This window comes from Leptosomus discolor, chromosome 2, assembly GCF_034619465.1.
Source record: "Leptosomus discolor isolate bLepDis1 chromosome 2, bLepDis1.hap2, whole genome shotgun sequence".
Taxonomy (NCBI): domain Eukaryota; kingdom Metazoa; phylum Chordata; class Aves; order Leptosomiformes; family Leptosomidae; genus Leptosomus; species Leptosomus discolor.
Genome location: NC_141392.1, coordinates 76,402,577 through 76,424,538, shown reverse-complemented (window position 1 = coordinate 76,424,538; position 21,962 = coordinate 76,402,577). Strand labels below are relative to the sequence as shown.

The 21,962-nt window shown below is 36.4% G+C and overlaps 1 protein-coding gene across 1 annotated transcript in view; it reads left to right on the top strand.

Moving 5' to 3' along the window:
• The window catches only part of FIG4 (FIG4 phosphoinositide 5-phosphatase), a 70,243-nt gene that overhangs the window by 25,942 nt on the left and 22,339 nt on the right, over window positions 1-21,962 (top strand). The window contains exons 10-19 of the mRNA XM_086461304.1: window positions 160-257; window positions 2,348-2,481; window positions 2,978-3,094; window positions 4,609-4,654; window positions 5,778-5,926; window positions 9,734-9,900; window positions 15,445-15,583; window positions 18,728-18,786; window positions 19,362-19,509; window positions 20,360-20,443. Of these exons, the coding sequence (XP_086317430.1) occupies window positions 160-257; window positions 2,348-2,481; window positions 2,978-3,094; window positions 4,609-4,654; window positions 5,778-5,926; window positions 9,734-9,900; window positions 15,445-15,583; window positions 18,728-18,786; window positions 19,362-19,509; window positions 20,360-20,443 (1,141 nt within the window). The remainder of the gene's footprint in view (window positions 1-159; window positions 258-2,347; window positions 2,482-2,977; window positions 3,095-4,608; window positions 4,655-5,777; window positions 5,927-9,733; window positions 9,901-15,444; window positions 15,584-18,727; window positions 18,787-19,361; window positions 19,510-20,359; window positions 20,444-21,962) is intronic.

Genomic DNA, 21,962 nt, shown 5'->3' with positions numbered 1-21,962 from the left:
TTTTTTAACTGCTTATGCATGAAAAGAGGGTACAGTATGTAATTGTATCATTACTATCAGAGAATTAGCATGAATTTTGTGAGGAGTACTTTTAAAGGAAAATTATTTAAGTGACTACAGCTTGCTTAATATCATCCTGAATATATCTTTTTGTTGCAGTGGACCAAGCAGATCCTTTTGCACATGTTGCTGCTCTTCACTTTGACCAAATGCTTCAGAGGTTCGGCTCTCCCATTATTATTTTGAATCTGGTGAAGGTACAATATTTTGAATATGTTTATATGTTTTCTAATTTTTAATATTATGCTTATTTCTTAGAATCTCTTGTAATTTTGGTTGTATTCTGAACTAATATTCGCTTATAAATAGAATATTTACTTCATAAATCTCATCCTACACAGTACAGTATAGAACACTCTTAACTGCTTCCACTACCGCCCTTCAAAAAAGAAAGTTTCCTATGTTTATAGATTTTTTACAGTAACCTTTCACTGTTGTTTTCAGGTTTCTGCTGTTACCCCTTAGATGTGAGTAAGTCCAAATAAATTTACAGCTAAATTTAATTTAGCACTAAAAAAATACTAAAATAGTATGGTTCCATGCAAAGTGAGGTTTGTAGGCTTCTTAACACAGATGACTGAGTTATTTGAAATATTATGATAAGGACTTATCTTCTGTTGTTTGCTCCATCTGGTAGAGCCATGGAATTATGAGCAGGAGAGAAAACTGAAGCGTCTGATGCTAGTAAATGGGCAGTGCCACTGGCAGAAGGGCTGGACTAATGGGGGGAGCTTCATGATTGCTGCAGTAATTCAATTCACTGCTGTGTGAGAGGCTGTGGTACAAAGCCTGGATTCTGGGTGGCAGTGTAATTTTGGTTATTACGTCTTGTATTTGAGTTGGGGATTGTTTTGGTTTTTCTGTTCTGATCCGGCCATTTTCTCTGGTGGTGTCTGTTTCCACATTTGAGTTTGATATATTGATTTGTTTTGCTTGAATCATATCTTATTTCTTTTTAGCCTTTAAGAAAAAATAATGTAATGCATCATGTTGTAGAATTGTATTCATTAGAAAAAAGGATATTTCATGTGCGTGTAGGATCCATTCCTAATATTAAAAAATATAGGGAAAATACAAAAAGAAGTCTTTTAAGACTCTTAAGTTGTAATAAATGGCAACTAGTTAACCTGTTTGCTATTTCTAGAAGCTTTGCTGTGTAGGAGTGCTTTTAAGACGGTCCAAGAGTCTGTGCAATCGACTTAGGACAGCATTTGTTGACAAGAAAATGATTTATCTCTTGCAGCCATAGCTTTCAAAAGCCACTGTTATAGTGTGAGTCTAGGCTCACATGACTGTGACATGTGAATCAGCATATGCTTTTATTCACAGGGCTTTTGGTACAGTGGCTGAAAATGCATCTCTTTCTTTCCCTCTCTGTAGATGCTCAATGTTAAGATGCTAAAGTTCATGTTCCTTTATTACTTTATGTACCACTTGGGGGCGGGAGGAAAAGCGAGGTGTGGAAGCCTCCACATCTGAACACCTTTTTTTGGATGTTGCTGTTGCTTTTACACAAATGCTAAGCACTTCTATCTCCAGTACTTTTATTATTTATTTATTACTTAAATGTTGATGAAATATGAATCTGTCCTCCTATGTATGTCTATCTTGCAAACTTGTTAACTAGTAATGAATGTATTAGGCTTCCTTTGGGTTTGCTATTTGGGACTATTACATATTTCAATCAGTTTCTGTAACATGGGTTCAGTATAGGTTTAAGCTTGGATGAAGTTGAGAGGAAAGCCATACTAATATATAGAGTGCCAAAACATGTGGTATAGTCAGAGAACAGCAACATAATTCTAACTTTTTAAAATTATTGCAAAGCTGGGAGGTGGGAGCTGGGAGCTGTTGTTCCCCATCCCCCGTCAATAATGAAGAAGAATTTGCCTGGATCCTTTTTTTACCCTGGAATTGAATGCGATACTTTCCTTTCTGCCTGTCTTTTTCCTTCTCTTTTGTCTTTGTCTGTATTGCCACTTTTGTTTCTGTGTGCCCTTCTTGGCTTTTATAGAGTTCCATTTTTCAGCCAGTGATTACGCACAGTTGAGATGGGTGACTTTTACTACTAATACACGTCGATTGTTAAAAACCCAGAATGTTTAGATTTTTCTGTGTCTTCTCTTCTCAGCCTAATTGTACTAGTTATGAAGAGCTGCCCGCTGTTGTTACAGCTTCCACTTTTAATTTCTGTTGTTTATACATACATGTATATGTGTATGGATATGGGTTACATACATCTGCTAATGAAAACTGTCATGTTAACTTCCTTTTCTTTTTGCTAAAGGAACGTGAAAAAAGGAAGCATGAAAGGATTCTTAGTGAAGAACTTGTTGCTGCTGTGACATATCTCAACCAGTTTTTACCCCCAGAGCATGCGATTATATATATACCCTGGGATATGGCCAAATACACAAAAAGGTAGAAAATATCTTTCTTTGTACTAGTGCTCTTAGCCACAATACAAATAACTCTATGCTACCAAGTGTTTCACTTTTGAGTTGAATGTAACTTAGGAATGATGGGAGAATTTTAGTAAGATCTATGGACAGAATAAAATCTCAGCTTTTTCAAGGATTTTTAATGTTTTCTGTGGTTTCTTACCAAAGTGGAGCAAGGCATGAAAACTTTAAAATTCTCTACAAAGGGAAATTTTACAAAGGTCTTCCACTTCTAGTTTATGCAATATGTTGTATTAAAAAGTAAACAAAATTGCTCAGATATGGTCAGTGGTTGTTTCCCAAGTCTGTAAAATCTAAGGAAACTATAGACATAATTACTGTTGGATAAATAAAGCTGTGATGTGAGTCTTCCTTTAAAAAAATTTTGTTATTAAAAGACTTTCCAAGCTGTGAAATATATATTTTTTTTTTAGTATTCATGTATCTTGACTGTATATTTTTTTTCCTTTCCTCAGCAAACTTTGCAATGTCCTTGATAGACTGAATGTGATTGCAGAAAGTGTAGTAAAGAAGACTGGATTTTTTGTAAATCGACCTGATTCCTACTGCAGTATCTTGCGGCCAGATGAAAAGTACGTATAATTTAATTGATGTGTAATGAATAACATCTATTCCTTGGAGAGCTGTTTGGAATTTTTATGTCTATTATATTATTTCTTGGTTTAGGGCTTAAATTAATATGAAAAAATATAATTTGTTATTAAGTTATAACTAAAAGGATTGCAGTTGGAGGCACATGCTAAGAAATACTATACACTGAAAGAGTGCAATTACGTTGCTGCTATTCTATTTATAACGAGTTCTTACTTCAAACCATTATTTGTAATTTGTAATCTGTGCCATGTGTGTTTATATAAAGTGGGGTGTTTTGGTTTTTTTTTCACCTTAACCAAAGGAATCGTAAATTTGGGTGTAAGTTTTAACAAATGAAACAACATTTGGAATTTAATAAGTGGCTGCTTTTGAGGCATACTAGTAAGATAACTATCATCTAGATGTTACTGAGTCCGGTGTTTTCCAATGGATTTTATGGTATTCATACATACAAAATTTAATACTTTTTTTAAAAATAGGAACTGTTTGCTTAGACTTCTGCAGAAGTACAGTGATTTAATCATTTGAATTGTCTCAAGCCCCTGAAAACCCAGAAGTAAAATAACTTCCACATTAGAAGTTCCAGAATTTTTTGATTCAAGTTTTCATGTTAGGGATCTAATTCATCACTACCCAAATGGGCATTCATATTTTGCATGAAAGGCATCCTTGCCTTTTTACCCTATCTTCATTTAGAAACAGTCTGAGCTAAAACTTTCATAGGCTTTCCTAGAGCTTTTCTCTGCCATGCAGTGCAGCAAACATGGCGACTGTAAACTAGCAGGAACAAGATCGATACACCCATGGGATGCCGTGTTCTGTAGAGGTACTCTGGCAAGTCTCAAATGTGATATATAGGCTTGCCATAGCAGTGCTCTGGTCAGGCTAAGTAATCCTACTAACTTGAAAATATTCAGTTTTGGGTTACTTACATGTCATGGGTTACTTACACCAGGTATAACTGCTCTTCCTCCTCAAAATGTCATCAATTTCTGGTGCTGGGGTACAGTTAAGGCCTGTACAGAATTGCAAGACCTGGAGAATATGTATGTATGTGTGTATCCAGCATGTATGCCTAGAATCAGTATGAAGGGGAGACTTAAATCAACCAGCTTCTGCTACAGTGTATGTTCTGCCTCTGCCTTCCAGTTGTTGGCATTGTACCTACTTCAATTTTTGGGCACTCAAGACCCAATCTAGCAACACTTGTGTTGCTCATACTCTTTTATGGGTAGCAAAGGCAATATTTTGTATGGCTTTGGAATGTTTCTACTTTAAGGCTAGATTTTTATTTTTTTTTTAAATGTGGTTTAATTATAATGTCTTCTTGCTTCATAGAGCTTTCACTGCTTTCTGGTATTCAGGGATATCAGTTTTGCTTTGTGGCAGGTTTTTAATTGTCACCCTTTTTCACTGAGCAGATCAATACATGGCATGATGTGTTATTTTTTTTAAATTATTTGTAAGTCAATCTGTTTTGTTTCTTTTTCAGGTGGAATGAACTGGGAGGTTATGTTGTTTCCACTGGTCGCTTGCAGGTACTGAAATATACTTTATTAATTTATAGTTATAGTGGTGTAGATCAGCACTCCCAAAGCACCAGTGAGCCATTTCACTTAAATACCTGATTGGTCATTCACAGAGTGCTCTTAAATTAATACTTATAGTAAACAGCACTATTGCTGTCCATCCCAGAAATCCAATTGGGAAATAGGGCTTAAAGTTATCGTGTGGTGCTGCAAAACCTCATGCCATTGAAATTGTGTTTTTTCTGGAGGTAGTCTGAGAAATGCTCATACTTTAAACTACTTTCCATTACTACTTAGTCTGTAGTGTTACCAGTGCAGTAAAAGTTAGATTTTTTTAATGTAAGTCTTACAAGTTTACCTGAATTAGGGAAATGACTGTTTTATCTGTCTTTCAACTTTAATTGTTTGAGGTAGTCACCATTGGCATACATGTAAGCATTTGGATCACATTTCATCTCGGAATAGGTTTCTTGTGAGTCACACCCAAAAAGTGCTTCTTTATTAAGGCAATAAAAGTGTAGTTGACTAGCTTGGATGTAGCCATATAGATTTGAGCAGAAGAATCCCCCATGCTGTTATATTAAAATACGTTTTTTGCAGCTGTTCATATTATAAAATAACTTCGTGTGCATCATGGAATTGAAGAATGGTGGTGCAAGCAGCATAAAAGAATATGTACATGACTTTGACCTTCAACAAAATGTTGAAGTGTGTTGCTCCAGATACAGAAAGCTAAAAATATAAGCACCATCACAGCAGAACCACAGCAAGTTAGAAGTGTGCTTTATTTTTTGCAGTAGTTACAGCATACTTGAAAATTAGAACTTCACTGAAACAACATAGCTTTTCTTTTTAAGGTAAATCTTTAGGGCTGTTTGTGAGTTGAAGAAGACATGCAGTTTGTGTGATGATAGAAGCAAGAATATTTAGGAAGAAGGCATTACAGCAGTCTGATGTATCTTGCTAGAGATGAATTGATTTTTAACATTTTTTAGAAATATCTTTCCTCAAATTTTCATGAGCTGACGTAATTTGAGATTTGACAAGTATGGGATAGTAGGAAAAAAGTAATAATCATGAGTGTTGTAATTTGTTAATTAAGAAAAATCTCTTATTTGGATTGCTTTACCAGACTGGAGTTCTCCGAACCAATTGTGTGGACTGTTTAGATCGCACTAACACAGCCCAATTTATGGTGGGGAAATGTGCTTTGGCGTACCAACTGTATTCATTGGGATTGATTGATAAACCAAATCTACAATTTGATACGGATGCTGTTAGGTAAGATACATTAATAAAGTGTGTCATGGCTTTATTTTTTAATTTTAGGTCAAGAGATTTAGGAAAATTATGTCTAGGTAGAAGAGAAGTGCAATTCTTTCTATTGGAATGATTTAATAATGTTTATTCATCCAAGTTTAATCTTCCGTACTTGAAATCTCTTTGAGAAAATCCAGTCACACTGAAAATTTGCTCTTCTGAAAAAGTAGTTAATCAGGCTTCTTACAAGATAACAGCTTGACTTAATTCTCTTTATATGCCTAAACTTAGAGCTATGAGTTTTCGTTTAAAATAAATGTAGGAAAACCCCACCCTGGTCTTCTACTTCACTTGTTTGAGGCAAAATGCTGACAAAAAATGAAAACTGAAATAAGTACATGCTTTTATGGAGAATGCCAAACTGATATTTGTATAGAAGAACATCTTACCTTGCTGTTTCCTGCTTTTCCTTTTGACAAAATTTTGTGCTTTTTGATTTATTGAAGAAATGTTTTCAGCAAAGTTGTTCTCTCAGATTAACTGTCAAAGATATTTATTCAAGCATCCTCAAATCATTTAAGAAAACCTAGGATTTAAATTGAAATGCTTTGGGGGTCAGGGGGAACTAAGCTACTTAACTTGTGAATATGCTTCAGGATTTAATGTAAGAGTCCTTGTGGTGATGTGGTTTTGTTCCTTAAAGCTGTTGTCATGACTGTGAAACTTATGGCTTCATTGCTGGTTTTGATTAGTGGTTTGATAGTTTTAGAAATGGAGGCGTAACTCTTATTTCAGAAAAGACAAAGTACTTGGTCTTCCAGCACTTGCCTGGTGCCAGGAGCTGATATGTGCCACAGAAACAACCTCACTTGCAGCACTTTGGCTCGCTGTGCAAGCGGTGGCTCACTGTGCAAGCGGTGGCTCCTGGCCCCTGCCTGATGGCCAGGGAGAGCATCCACAGGCTGACTTCCTCGGGACTCTTGGATTCTAACTAGCGGGGATCAGGAGGTGGACAGGTCTCTTACTCACTCTCTGTGGTATCCTCTACAGCTACCACTTCAGCTCAGGCTGCGTTTTACTATCTTTCCTTAGGCTTCACTACCTTCCCCCCTTCCTGCCCCTATTTTGGGAGCCCGAATTTCCTCTGTTGCTCCTGCTGCAATAATCCCAGGTTTCCTGTCTGTCTTCTCTCCCTGCTGTTTGCTCTCTGCCCCAGCCACCCAAATTTCCATCTCTTACCGTCATCTTTTAAGATTCTAGTAGTTGCTTTGTCTCTGATTTTCCTGACACCTTATTTCTCATTATCTCTCTAAAATGTAGCTGTTAGTCTGGCATAAAAAGTTACAAAAGGCCACATTTGACTTATTTTTTTTCTTCTCTATTGCACTAGATGTATGCCTGTCTGAAACCGATTTTGTCATCTGTTAAGACTTGTATCTGAATTACTGTGCTCAGAATAATTAAAAAATCCTGCTTCATAGTGCAACAGGCATGTGCTACACTGTCTCTGTTGTGCAGTCTTTCACTTTGGCCTCCTGCATTCTTGTTCCCTGTGTTGTCTGACATCAAGTATCTGCTTTCTGTGCACTCTGCCTCTTCATTTACACTCTTCTAACTGGCCGAAGGGGGTAACCTGTAGCAGTCTGTCTTCCTTAATTTAGCTAATGTGTCTGAAAAACTAACATTTTTTCATCACACTCTTTGACTGTCCCTATAATTCTGATTTTTCTCATATGGTCTCACTCGCTGGCTACAATCCAGAACTTCTGTTGAACTGCATTTCTCAAGTCAGCATTTTATTTCAGTTGGCCATCCTGAAGGATAAAGAAATGATGCATCTTGAACAGTCCAATTTTGTGTTATTAATCTTCTTAATAACTTTGTTGCAGAGGGCCATTTCTGCAAGCTATATTTCTTAGTGATTCCTTCAGTGTAATTTTTGTCCTACCTAGCAAGTTTCCTAGACAAAGTGTACCTTAGCAGCTTATTTTATCATATGTAGTTAACTTTCATCTCTTAGGAAGACTAGTCTTTGTTGGACTGCAGGCTTAATATTTTGAGGCTGTGGAAGGGTAATTTAATTCTACAAGTCCTTTCCAAATCAAATGGATCAACGTCCTTAATGAATTTAAAGTTAAATCTGCTTTCTGTGAACCTTTATTGCAAGGTCATTGCAACTCTGTACATCAATCCCCAATGTCTGACTGGGAAATTTTTGAGAGGTATCATCCTTCTACCTGCTGGTTTTGCCTTCGATCAGTTTTTTAGCTTTTAGTTGACCAGCATTGCTGTCTTTCTCCTTGTATAAAAAAACAATAAACCCCCCAAAACCAAACCAAACCAACCCAACCCACCATACCCGAAGAAACACACAGGAGTTTCTCATACATGATATCACGAGCTCTGAGCAATTTGTGAGGAAGCAAATGGGTTTTGGTTTGTTTCTTTTGTTGGTTGTTTTGTTGTTTGGGTTTTTTTAATAAGTTAATAACCAGATGTTTCCTCCTAATTGGTCTTGGGCGGAAGATTTGCTGGACAGGTATTATGTTTTTACAGAAATTGATTTGATGCTCAGGTAAGTGTTCTTCATGCAGAACCTTTTGAGGAGGACTTCAGTCAGATGGTTACTGGATTACTTATGCAGTACTTCCCTTTGTTGGAAACTTTCTGAAGGGAATGCTTTTGTTGTTTGCTTTTGTTTGTTTTGTTTCGTTGTTTGTTGGGGGGGGTTGCTGTTGTTTTGTTTGTTTCTGCCCTCCTTTTGATTTAAGAACTTTCATCTTCTCAGATACTACAGTGTATCACATGCAGATGCCTGAGTTACTGTGTCTTGCTAAACTGATGTGAAATATGATTCCACAGGTTTGGTGGTTGGTGTTGTTCTGTTTTGATTTTTTTGCCTCTTAACTAAACTTTCAGCCTCTTTTACCGAGATGTCATCCTTGTCATTGTCTTGCTCAAGCAAGGCAATAGTCTCCATTTCTGAGAAGCATTGTTCAATCTGTTATCTTGTAGACTGGGTGTCATCTCCTTAGGATAGCCTTGTTTTCTGAGTCTTTTGTCTTGATTTTGTCATTGACGGGGAGCTTCTTGATAATTTTTGCTATTTGACTGCTCTCAATTTGGAGTCTGCAGTCAACTTCTTGACACCAGAGGACTGTGTTGCTTTTAGCCAGCTCTCCTTGTTCGTCTTAGCAGCCAACTCTTTCTGCCACCTTCATACATTGTGTTTTTCCAGCTCCATCAAGTGGTATCTGACTGCCATTCAGATTTCTTACAAGTCATGTTTATTCGGTTTGTACCTTTGTGCCATCATTATGGTAACTAGGGAGATTTTTAGAAAGTTATGCTAACTTCATTCCCAGTGGACTTTACAGAAAACATAGCCTTGAGATATTGACTTGTTCTGTCCCATTTAGTGTATTTAAAATACCTTAGTTTGTGAAGGTGTATGGTTTGTTTTCTCCCTGCAGACCAGTAGGGTGTGTTAATCTCCCTGAATCTACAGAAGTGCACATGCTGTAGTGTGAATGCATTCTGAAATATTATAAATTAGTGAAAATCTTACAGTCTAATCCATCTTAGTAATTATTATATCTGAATAAAACTTCCACATATTTGTCTGAATAAAGAATAGAGACACTTTAAATTTCAGTGGTTTTAAGTTATTAGTATGTTTTAATGAAATACTTGTTTTTGTAAACTGTTAGAAGAAAATGTATTGCTTGTTAAACAGAAAGACTTTATTATTACAATACTTTATTATCTTTTCTCTTCAAAAGCTCTTTTCAGCAGTTTGATAGGTGACACATTTTGCTTTTCCTTCAGATTATTTGAAGAATTATATGAAGACCATGGAGATACACTTTCTCTGCAATACGGAGGTTCTCAGCTTGTCCACAGAGTAAAAACCTATAGAAAGATAGCTCCATGGACTCAGCATTCCAAAGATATTATGCAAACACTCTCAAGATATTATAGCAATGCTTTCTCAGGTAAATTTTAATTTTAAGTGTTTTCTTTTAAGCCATTATTTAAAAAACCTCTTATTTGTGATGTTTTAATTCAGACTATGATCTTATGACAGATCCTCTGTACTAAAATTTCCAAATAATTCAGTAAAATCTGCTAGATATCAAATGGATTTTCTGATTTGATGAAGTATTTATATCCTGTGCAAATGCATGTTGTAGCATCCATCCTTACTTGATAAAGGTTATTGAACTGATGTGAGAAGTATTTAGAAAATGTACACACGTAGCACTGAAACTGCCAGTGACGTTTGTAGATCAACAGGGAAGCAGGTAGCTGTTAGAGCTGTAAAAATGGTGGAGAGAATGGCTTCAATAAATGATAAATCTAAATCTAAACACAAGTAGAAGGCTTCAGGTGGGGTATTTCTTGTGATGTTTCTGGGGACTTCAAAAAAAGCAGTCTAAAACATGTCAGGAGGACAAACATTGAGTGCTGCAGTGTTCTAAATACTGTGTCATTTCTCTGTTACTCTTTTTCACAAAAGCTGCATAGCCAGGGAAGGAAGTAGCTTTTTTTTTTTTCCTAGTAGACTGCAATTGTTTAGAAATTATGTGAGCTTTAGAACAGTAAGTTGGGTACTGCCTAGAAATACTTCAGTAATCTCGGGTTTCTTTGGTGGCAATTCTGTGTGTGTAACAAAACGCGAGAGCACAGCATTTAAAGTACTGTTTCTGAATGTAATTCATGTAATTTGTGTATATTTGCCCAAATTAAATGAGAAATGGAGAGCATGTTTATTTCAGTGATATGATCTCTTGGCAATAAGGTATGACTCCATTTTTATGCCAACCACTTAAATAGTTAGATGGAATCTTGAGCAAAGTTCTAAATACAGGTTTGGTTTGTGGTCTGCTTGCAAGGATAGTCACGATATGCATGTGCTTTAGTAATAAAAGAATTTGTCCTGAAAAAAATGTTACAAAAAGAAGAAAGAACACAGAATGAAAAGAAGTCCCTCTTGTCACCTGGGTGAACTTGTAGCCAACTACACAAAAAGATGTTAGTCTACTGAAGTCAATATGAAGAATGGAACTTTCATAAAGGTGCTGCACACTTTCCCCAGTTTACTTACGGTTTTGGTATTTGATCCCATTTGAGCCAAATATTTTTGGTGCTTTATGCATTCCTTGTGTTCGAAGATGGCATTGTTGAAACACAGCATTCAATGTTGTATTTATGGCATTTTTGGTATGAAATTTTAAAAGATTCATTTCAGTGAGATTTAAAGGTTCAGTGCCCAACACTGCCTGTTCAGGTGGCATCTGGAAGCCTCTTAATGTGACACATTCAGAGAAATCACTTTATTCTTGAAGTTTTCCCAGAAAGCAGAAATAAAGGAAGCACTAGCACTTGTAGAACAAGATTCTGATTTGCTGTACTGCACTTACTATTGTTACTATCCATCACATGTCCTTCAAAATACAAAGAAAAATCTGAGGGCTAGCCAGTTCATGAGCCAGCGTTTCCTTGTGTTTCTGATCTGAGAAACTTTTTTTTTTTCATGCTTATGAATTTTATGTACCAGTAGTAAACAGACTCAGAAAAATTACTGATTTGCCTGAAGTTGTACGGTATATGAGACTCAGAACAAGGTTACAAGTGGCCTGCTAATAGCGCCTCCTAAATAAATCACTTAGCCTCACTTGTTCTGTTTGTCTATTGTAAAAAAAATACGTGATTCTAAAAATAATTCACACTTTTAAGAAAAATGGTTTCATCTCTTGACCTCAAAGCCCTTAGGATAATCACTACTAATTAAATTGTACAGCAGACAGGTATCAGATAAGTGACTTGCCTGGAGATACTAATCCAGTAGATAACTTGGACTTGTGAGAAAGGTAACTTCAAATACAGTTTCACCCTAGTTCATGATATGTGGCTTAGCTTTTCTATAAAGCCTAGAAGAAAACCAAGGTTTCCTTTTAAAAATATGGGACAATTAATTTTATGGTAACTTGAAAAGATCTTACAGATTTAGGCAAAAATTCTGACTTTTTTTTCATGCATGTTTTTAATTCTAGCATTTGAACAAAGTAGAGGATGCAGTGTAGTTTGGGAAGTCAACTATTTGAAGTACTCTGGTTGCAAGCAGATGAGTTGTACCAGTAAAAGAACATCATCCAGCTAAGAACTAGATGTTCCTTCAACACCCTTTCTGGCAGGCATTCCGATTAGTTGAATTCTAACATTTTTCTTTCATTTATGATTGTCAGAGAAATTAGGAAATAGTATTCCAAATTATATTCTTCGAGCTTTTATGCCTTTTAGAAAGTAATGGGACATTGCAGGCTTCAGTGTCAGAGTTGCAACATGCGTAATAAGCTTCTGGAATCTGGAATAATCTATTTATCCACAAACAGGACTGAACATAGTAAACTACCTTATAGTGTTGTATGAAGGTAAACTTAATTACTGTAACCTTTTAGTCATGGGACGTTACAGTCCCAGTTATGTTGAATCTCTCATGATTTAGTGATTTGTCATGTAGTGCAGTTGCAAACAGATTGAGAGCAGTAGATTATTTTAGGCTAATTCAATTAAATGGCCCCTTCAGTTACTGTTTTCGCAAATGGTCTTAAAAATGTGGTAGTATACACGTACATTGCAGTATCTTTTCAAAAATCAGTGCAATCTTTCTGCTTGCTTGTACATAATTATAACATTCGGTGCTAACAATAAAGGGAGAAAACCTGTTTGCTCTTTTGTCTGTGCTCCACAGTGCATTGAGACATTCTTATTTATTTATTTTTGAAAAGAGATATTTTTCTAACTAGACAAGAAAATTGATCTGAAAAGCTCAATATCTTGTTTTCTCTGCACAGTGATTCAAAGAAAGACAAAAGCTTTCATTATTTTTGTTCAAAATTAAATCATAAAATTGTTCAACCCTTAAAGTAAGGCGGGGGGAGGATTGTCACCTTTAAAGTTAACTATCTGCTTCCCCTGTCACATGTATGTTTGTGCCTGCTCAAAGACTAATGCATAAAGAATCTTTAATGTTATGCGTTTTTACCTACTTTTAAGTTAAGAGTTGAGAAGTAAGACAGTAGAAAGACATTTTCTGATAAATGTCCTGTATAAGCACAACTGCACAGCTGAAACAATAAATGCAAAAGAGAGTTTGAGTCCTTTTGCAATGAAGCATTTAACAGCAGTCTTTTTTTTGCTATGGAAGAAAGGTAAGAATGCTTTAATGAACTGCTGCTATAGACCATTTCAGACAATGAATTGGTTAATTCAGTTGGTATGAGTTTAAATTCAAGCTGTTCACAGAACAAATTTCATTTAGTTTTTTTTTTTTTTCATTTTAGCATCTGTCATGTAAGTAGTGACATAGTTTGTTAACTGAATTACCTTATTTGTTGTGCGATTATTTATTTAACAATTTCAGTATACCTTCTGTTCCTGGCAGGTAAAATAATGGTAAATGACAAAGGAGGCTCATCTTTTCATTTAGCTTTCAGAAATTACCACCTATTCGCTCATGTTAAATTAATTTTGTCATTAGGACTCCTCCAGTTTCTATATTTAAATGTAGAGAGCTTGCTTGTGTTTTGTTCAGCCCTTTCTTTAAACCACTAACTAAATAATTTATTGCAAAGAAAGAATACATGTACTGCTTGTAACTTTTCCTTTCTTTTTAATTCTCAGTATCCTGAACAAGGGGTTTTTTTTGTTTATTTTTTTCCAGACCTTTTTACTGAGTTTTGTTTAGCTTTCTTGCGCTGTTCCTGGCCTTCCTTATTCTCTCCGTATGTCTTGGTTAAACTGTGACACTATTTTGCAGAAACAGTATTGCCTGCAAACCATAAGGACCTACATATGCTTTTGAGTATTACTGTGTAGAAGAGTTAATGTTTATAAGTTGATCCTCTTAAGAAAATTGGGAAGGTGAGGAGTGAGAAAGAAGGTAAAATAAGTATAATTTTGGAAGAGTGCTCTGAAGGGACAGTAAAAGTATCTGAAGGGAGTATGGGTGGACAGAAAAGGAAGGAAAAAGCTGGATTCCAGATCAAAAGCCCATCTGATAGGGAAGGGGAGCCAAGCAACATCAAGAGGTTTCCCCTTTCTTTTCCTTTTCCTGGTGCCTTGTGCTGCTACGCCATGTGACTGTATACTGAAGATCCCACTTCCAAATATTGACCTCCACATATGCACACTTCTGTAAAATACAATACTTTTCTATAATCCTATTGTCACCAAATTTCTACATAGTGCTTCATTTGTCAGCTGCTTGTGTGTCTTAACTCCTTGTGAAAAATACTATATGTTGCACAGAGAGAAGAGACGTTTGAATTCTGGGGAGAAGGAGCTATTGACTAAAACTTGGGTGGTGGCCAGGAACCAACTTTGTCCTTGCTGTCATACCACCACTTGGTGGATTCTACCTATTTAACTGCTTTCTGGTATACTGAGACTTCAGTTTGTCTTTTTGGTGCAGTGTGATTGCTCAAGGGACACTCAGCTCTCATAATACTCTTGCTGAAATGTGGAGAGAACTGAAGGAGTTACACTATCTATTGAACTGGTCTGAACTATTGCTTGTCTGATGATTACTGAAGTGCAGACAAGTGGTGATGAGAGCTTTCCATATGCTAATTCCTCAGGGCACACACAGAGCTCCGTTCTCTACATATTCTCCCATATCTGAAGATCCTTTGCATGTAAGCCTTCCTTTGCCCCTATGACTCTGCTTGCAAAGCTGTCTTTGTCACAGTTCACCATCCCCACACCCTCATTCCAGTCCAGCTTTTCTTCATATCTGTTGTAAATCATCCTATCTCCAGCTAGGTAGCAAGAGAGATTTTAAAGATGTGAGTGAACAGTGTTTCTTGTCATGCTTCATCTACAGTGGCGTGTAACTACTGGATTCTAGCACTTGCCTCATTTAGTTTGGCAAAACTTAGAATATGGCAAGAGAAATTGATGATTTAAACCAACAGGAAAAGAAGTCCAAGTTATTAAAAGGTGTTTGTGAAGATTAGTCATTTTACTGACAGTGTTTTGGCTAGAAAAACTCGAAGAATTCAGAATTTGTGTGTTATGTGGGAAAACTGTGTATTGTATGGCTACTGTTTCATTTCATTAAATCATTATTCTGTTATTTAGACTGCGGTAAATTCATCATGACGTGTCAGGTTCCCTGAAATATGCATAAATACATGCACATACTTCATGCATACACATATATGTAGAGGTGGGAGACGGAGCTGCAGCATGAGGTCTTACTTCTGCAAAGCCTCTAAGCAGCGCTCCTGTCTTGGCTCCTGTGAGAGAAGCCAAGGAAAGAGGGAGTGCTGGTACCAGTCCCACGTGCACTGTGGTGTGGCAGGAGGTCAGGTCTAGGTGAAGTTTCATTAGGCTGGTTGAAGCCCAGAGGTCCCCGTAGAAGTTGTAGGACATGCACACTGTCTGTGAGGAGGGAACATAACAAACAAGTAAATGTCTGAATGGGACTGAGATCTGCAATGTTGCTGGTGTTGAATGTACCTCTTGTCTAACAGATGCAGACAGACAAGATTCTATCAATCTTTTTCTGGGAGTATTCAAGCCTACAGAAGGAAAACCTCATCTCTGGGAGCTTCCCACTGATTTTTATTTGCATCACAAGAACACCCTCAGTCTGTCACAGACCAGGCGAAGGTATTTTGCTGCTCTGTTTTTTTGTTTGATATTGCTCTAATAAATTTTTAAAATACATGTTAAATAATTCTCTCAGCCTGTCAAAAACTTGCTTACTGTTTTTTAAGTTTTTACAAAAACTTTGAAAAAAAATCTTCAAGAGATTACCCAAAATGTTGAATGTTGGTATTTCGAAGGATTTGCTTTAGAATGTTATTTTCCTGTTGTACTGAAAAAAGAAGTTTCATTTCATATGAAATTCTGTCCTGCAGTGTGAAATGCTTTACTGTTTTACTGAAGTAGTTACCACTGTCTCATTAAGCAGTATACAGGTGTGTTTTTGATGGTCAGATTTATTAATCATTGTTGGATTTGAGATTAGGTGATGAGGATAACATTTGTTTGATTTTTTTTGTGTGTAATGCACTTAGTCTGCAGCTGTGCATACCAAGAAGCCCATGAATTTCTGCCTTTCTTTCAGCCAGGTCTAGCCTATTTTGAAGACCGTTTTCTTCATTTGCATTCCATTGTAGTTCCACAGTAATATACAGAAGTAATAGAGCTAAAGCATAAAAATTTTAAAGTAATTTTAGAGTGCTTCGCAATGTGGAATGATTATGTTAAGGATTATGAAAACTATGTGTAAAATAAAATAAAATAAATTCATATTAGGATTTTGTACTTTGTAACCTGTCCTTGGGTCTGCGTTTTCTAATCTGTTGTGCCAGCCAGTTGCCAGCTCCATTCTTCAGGATAAACTTATCCGAGAAAACCAGTTGGCTCTCAGGACCATAAAACCAGTTGTAATTAGAATCTGCTACTCCCACAGTCCTCTGAAAGCCTGGTGATAGGGTGGCACAGTAAAACCAAAAGTGCATTTTGAGCCAGTTGTTCTCCAAGCTGTTAATACCAAAGTGGCGCTGGGCCAGGAAAACATCCTGGGTTCCTGCCTTGGCTGTGTAACTCCCACAAGCTGCTCCCTCATCCAGAGACCCATCTACAATATAATTATACAAGTACAAAGACAGTACTAGACTCGTTAACTAAATCACATCTTTTAGGAATGTCACTGTTAGTATCTTTGTTCATTCTGTGAGTCTTAAAGCTCTGTATCGCAAATGGTAGATCTGAATGTCTGCATTTAGGGTTTCGTCTGGGGAAAACTGTGAGTGTTTAAACAGTGTGTTCAATCCTTGTTGGCTGCTTATTCCATTAACCCATTGTGGCAGCTGGCATGTGACATGACTGTTTTTAAAATGTTAATCCTTTTCTGTTTGCTGAAGATTCTCTTGATGCTAGCTCATGTCAGCTGTACAACCAAGTGCTATTTCAGGCACGCATGAAACATGCAATATTAATTTTATTGCCTACTGGTTCTGAACATTATTGTATACCAACAATGAATTCAGCTAATGCATCACAAATATACGGATGTCCTAGTCTCCCTTTCATCTGTTACTCTGTTAAACAAAAATTATTTGTCACAGATACTGTTCTCAAATGAGGTGGAATATTTAAAAAAAAAAAAAAAGTTAATGTTCTTCATTTGCTTGTTAATTAGTTTTACCTTTAATTTTGCCCAGAATTTCTTCTGGGCACATATAATATACATCCAAGATGTTTTCTCATGTGAACAAAACGACACCTCCATGTAATAAGTAGTTAGGTGAAAAAAGGTCTTCCAAGTAGTTTTTTGTTTCTACCAAACTATTGGACAAGTTCTTTGTATAACTTCTTCCTGCCTCTCTGTACAGTGCCTCTTTTGGATTCCTTGGGCACAGCAGTAAAGGAAATAATGAAGCTTATACTGAAATCAAGGATATAGGAAGAGGAGGAAGATGATATTTCCTGTCATTGAAACTTCTTTTGATTATCTGTGCTTTTCCTATGTTGTATTTGCCTCTCCATCAGAAAGAAGAGATTTCATAATGAGTTTCATATATTACTTTTATATAATTTGTGATTCACATGAAAGCACAGTGACTATGGAAAAGGAGACTTTCTGTTGCCACGTTACTCATCATTTATGCAAGCAGCAAAACTGGGTCTGTCTGCATAGTTTCTGAAGGCACTGGAGAAAATGGCTTGCTAGCATGACCTGATACAGTACTTCAAGAAGAGACAGGACTGTCAGGCATAACTCATTCCTTTCTGTGTAGGACATACACAGCTCTTGGAATTGAAGTGTGGTGCCCTGCCTGTTCTGCACTGTTTGCTAGGTCTCACTATCAAGTGTTATCTCTGGGCATGGGAATAGATCCATTGTTTCTGCTCCAGATGGCTACATTGACATGAGTAGGAGATAACCACATTAATACTCTGATATACAGCCCTTACAGTACTGTGAATACACAGATATTTAAATAAAAATCAACAAAGATAAATGTCTTTTCAGCCCAAGTAATGAAATAGAAGAAACTATCAGAATAATTTAGAGAAGAAATTGAAGTATATTTGAGAAGAGAAAATAAAAATATGTAAACATGAATGACAGATAAACCATGCTTGATTTTATGAATGTTGCTTGACTTCCTTTATTGTTTTTCAGAAATCCTGAATAAGCTACCAGCAGGGCCTGGGTTTTGCTGTTAGCTATGCCAACATACCCTTCTCATGCTTAGGACAGCTGTCACATCAAAATGTATTTCTATGTGTAGAAGTCAGCTGCTTTGACAATCTTCTGATTTTATTGTCATTGACCTTCATTTCTTCATACCCTTTTCCTAAATTTTAGGTTCTGACTAAGAAGTGGTGGGTGGGATGAGGGATGATGCTTTTTTTTTTTTTTTTTTTTAAAAAAAAAAAAGACCAGAACAAGAGAAACAGATAAATGCCTTCTATATGTACTAAGACCTTAATTTTCAGTATTGTAGAGATAAGCACCTGGAATGTATTTTGTTTAATGGTGCTAAGCTACTCCTCCCTCCATACCTGTATTGAGCTTCATGTGTTTAAATTTCATGGCCTCAGAGCAAAGTAATAGGATAGGGACTGGCTGAAATCCTCCATCCAAGGATAATTCTTTGCTTTCTTCCACATCTGAATTACACAGAAATTTTTACTAAAGTGACACTGTATGGTTGGGTAACTGTTTTGTGCAAACATTTAGGCCGGATACAAGATCAAATCTTCTGTATCAATTTCGTGTCTGTTTTTCCTGCACAGCTATACATACTGGTGGACCACAGGTGTGCTAAAGCATTTACCTCTTCCTTTTGATGAAGGTAGGAACTATATTTGCTCCTTACTTACAGACTATCTTGAGAAAGAAGTTTTAATCACAAATGCTTTTTAACTGTTTTAGATCCCAAATCTGAAAGAAAAAAGCTTCCATAATGATTGTTAAAAAAATATTATTTTTTTTTCACCCAGCATGAGCTATGATTTTTCAGCTGCAGGATGCAAGAGATACCTAATTGAGTAAAACTTGACCTCTACATGTGTATGTGCCAGGGCACACATAATTTTATTTTTTTTCCCTTGCCTATTAACATATATTTATAATCTACACTGGTGGTTACAGTCCCGTTGCAGATGACAGTGTATAGCTAGCGTGTCTTATTTCTCTGGAGTAGGAATTGTTGTCATGAAGGGTAATCAAATTATGGTGGTTGCTAATGCATATTCGCTAAAGATGTGCTGTGCATCGTCTTAATGTCATATTTTCTTGTCTTAGAGGGAATATGGCTGTAGAAAAATGCTCAGTAGGGTGGCTAGGTAAGCAGGTTACTGCTTGTTTAGATTTTTGCCGAGTCAGTAATTGTTAGTAAAAAAGGTTTGTTGTTTTTCTTTTCCCCAGTGGCATGTGCTGAAAACAGACGCAAGTTGACAGTGAAGAAGTTCCACAAGTATGAGGAGGAAATTGATATCCACAATGAATTTTTTCGGCCATATGAGTTGAGCAGTTTTGATGAGACCTTCTGCTTGGCAATGACCAATTCCACACGGTATATTGGGATATTTTGTGCCTATAAATCTGTAACTGGAAGTTGATTTGGTGTGAATTAAATGTACATTTGATTTATTTGCTTAAATTTGTGTAACACGATAGGTTTTGTGGGCTGTTTGGTTGTTGTTTTTTTAAGCTTCAAATTTAGCAATCTTCTAGAAACTGAATAACAATACGGAAATGGAAATGCTGCTTTAAAAAAAATCTGTTAAGATAGCACTTAAATTTCCAATTATTTTCCTTTATTGGGTGCCAAACGTCAGGGCGCTTGAAGGCTGCAAAAAGAGCTTTTCTCTGTGGACTCAGATCGCAGAGGCTACCTTCAAAGCAATTGTTTTCTAGTTGTTCTACTTTCATTTTACAATTGTTTTCTTCAGTTCATCAGGTTCTCACAGCTGGCCAGATAGTGTTGTTTGTTGGCAGCAATCAGCTGGATATTCTAAGCATAATCTCACTCACGCTTTGACTAGAGACTTCCAGGCAGATTATGGTCCATGTAGCTTTTTGACCCAATTTGAGTGTTGGCAGCATTTTGAAAACATTGTGGCCGAGTTACAGGGCTGCTTCATCACAGGAATGGAGCACATTGCTCTAGCCTCCTTGGCAAGTGGTGATGTTTGCAGCTGCTTCATGGACTAAATAATGCAATCGAAAGCTTTTTAAATACCTAGGGTTTCTATGTTTACATGTCTTTAACTTGTAATGATGAAGTTAGAACTTGGTATTTCTTTTATAATGATTTTTTTTAAAATTCATAGGTCAATAGTAGAGGTAGTTCTTCCAGACAATTTAAAATTTCTATGTGTTGAACTTCGCTAATGAACAGTTTTTCCTTTCTATTTTGCCAGAGATTTTATGCCTAAGAATGTGGGGATTGATCCAAGTCCATTTACTGTTCGTAAACCTGATGAAACTGGAAAATCGGTGTTGGGGTAAGTGTGAAATATGAGATTTTGTTCTGGTTTAATAGTAGTGAAATTGCAATGCAAATATGTAAACCCATGTGTGTGTGTAGCATATTCTTTGTTACATGGGAAGTACAAAAACAAATCATTGGTGTTACACTGTAGAATTTTACACTTTGAAAATCATATCTAATTTGAGACTTTTATTTGACACTGGGAATTCTTTATTCAGACTTTTTTAATCTTTTCTATTTTCTTGTACTCCTTTAAGTGAAACCCATGAGAAAATTTTATCAAGAATAAAGATACAGAAGTTGTTAAAATTTTATCATCTCTTCATACTAGTTGCAACTCTATTCTCTATTAGAGATGCATATATTATTCTAGTCTTTTTTTTAAAAAAGTATAAATTTTAAATAAATAGAACTTATACTCAAACAGCAATAAATGCTAATTTCAGCATAGTTTTTGATAAAAATGTTAGTAAAAATATATATAGATAAAATTCAGCAACAGTTATTGGGACAAATGTATGTTTCATTTAGCTGCTTTTGCATCCTGGGCTTGCTTTATTAATTTATTCCACTGTTGGGTGAATACGCTGTTTCACACAAGGGCTATGAGGACTCTTCCTGAAACAGTTCATTCTGTCTTTGATACCTCGTATTAAGGAAACCTTTTGTCAGTAATGACAAAACATGTGCTTTCACAACATTGTTAAGTTCTTTTGAAAGCTTGCCGTTCTGTTAAAATCTACAGAATTTCACTGTCTCATAAATAACGTCCATTATGCCTTGACCCTGAGGGACTCATTGTCAATAAATTGTGAGGTAAACTATGCTTATCGCTACTAGAGCCTGATTTCATGCTACTGATGTTCCCTGGGAATAAGCAGAAAGACTGTTCAACCATTATACAATTGACCTCTGCTAGGAATTGTGAGTTTACGGGTACTTTTGAGGATAAGCTTTATTCTTCCACTTTAGTATGATGTCAGATTTTGGACTAATTAATTTCTCTCCAGATATTCTATTAAGTACTTAAGTACTTGACCATTATACATTGCTTAGGCTCTCTGCTGTAATTTTTAGGGGTTTTTACAAGATAAAGAATCAGCTGGATCAAAGCCACATTCCAGGACCCCGTGGGTATTGCTCATAAGGGTTCCCATGGATTTCTGCGTAGCAGGGTAAAAGGTGGCTTCAATCTTCCGCCTTACCATATTTAGCCCTTGGTAGAGGTGGTTTCTTTGCCTTGCGCATTCCTCATCATCTTTTGATCTACTGTGACATTGCTGGAGGATTTGGTGATCTGTTTTCATCTGTAAGTGTTCTGATCCCTTGGACAATTAGATCTTGGCCACCTTCTGAGTATGTGTTGGGGTGGGTGGGGATATCACCAGTGTTTGGCTACTTGCTTCATTCTTCAGCTTTCAGAAGGGGCTGCTTTTCTTATGACCTTCACCTCATTTAGAAAAGTAGGGAAGATAACCTTAATCTTCTCTGAAAAGAGTGTGGTATGTCTTCATAACTTTCTCTAAATTTCA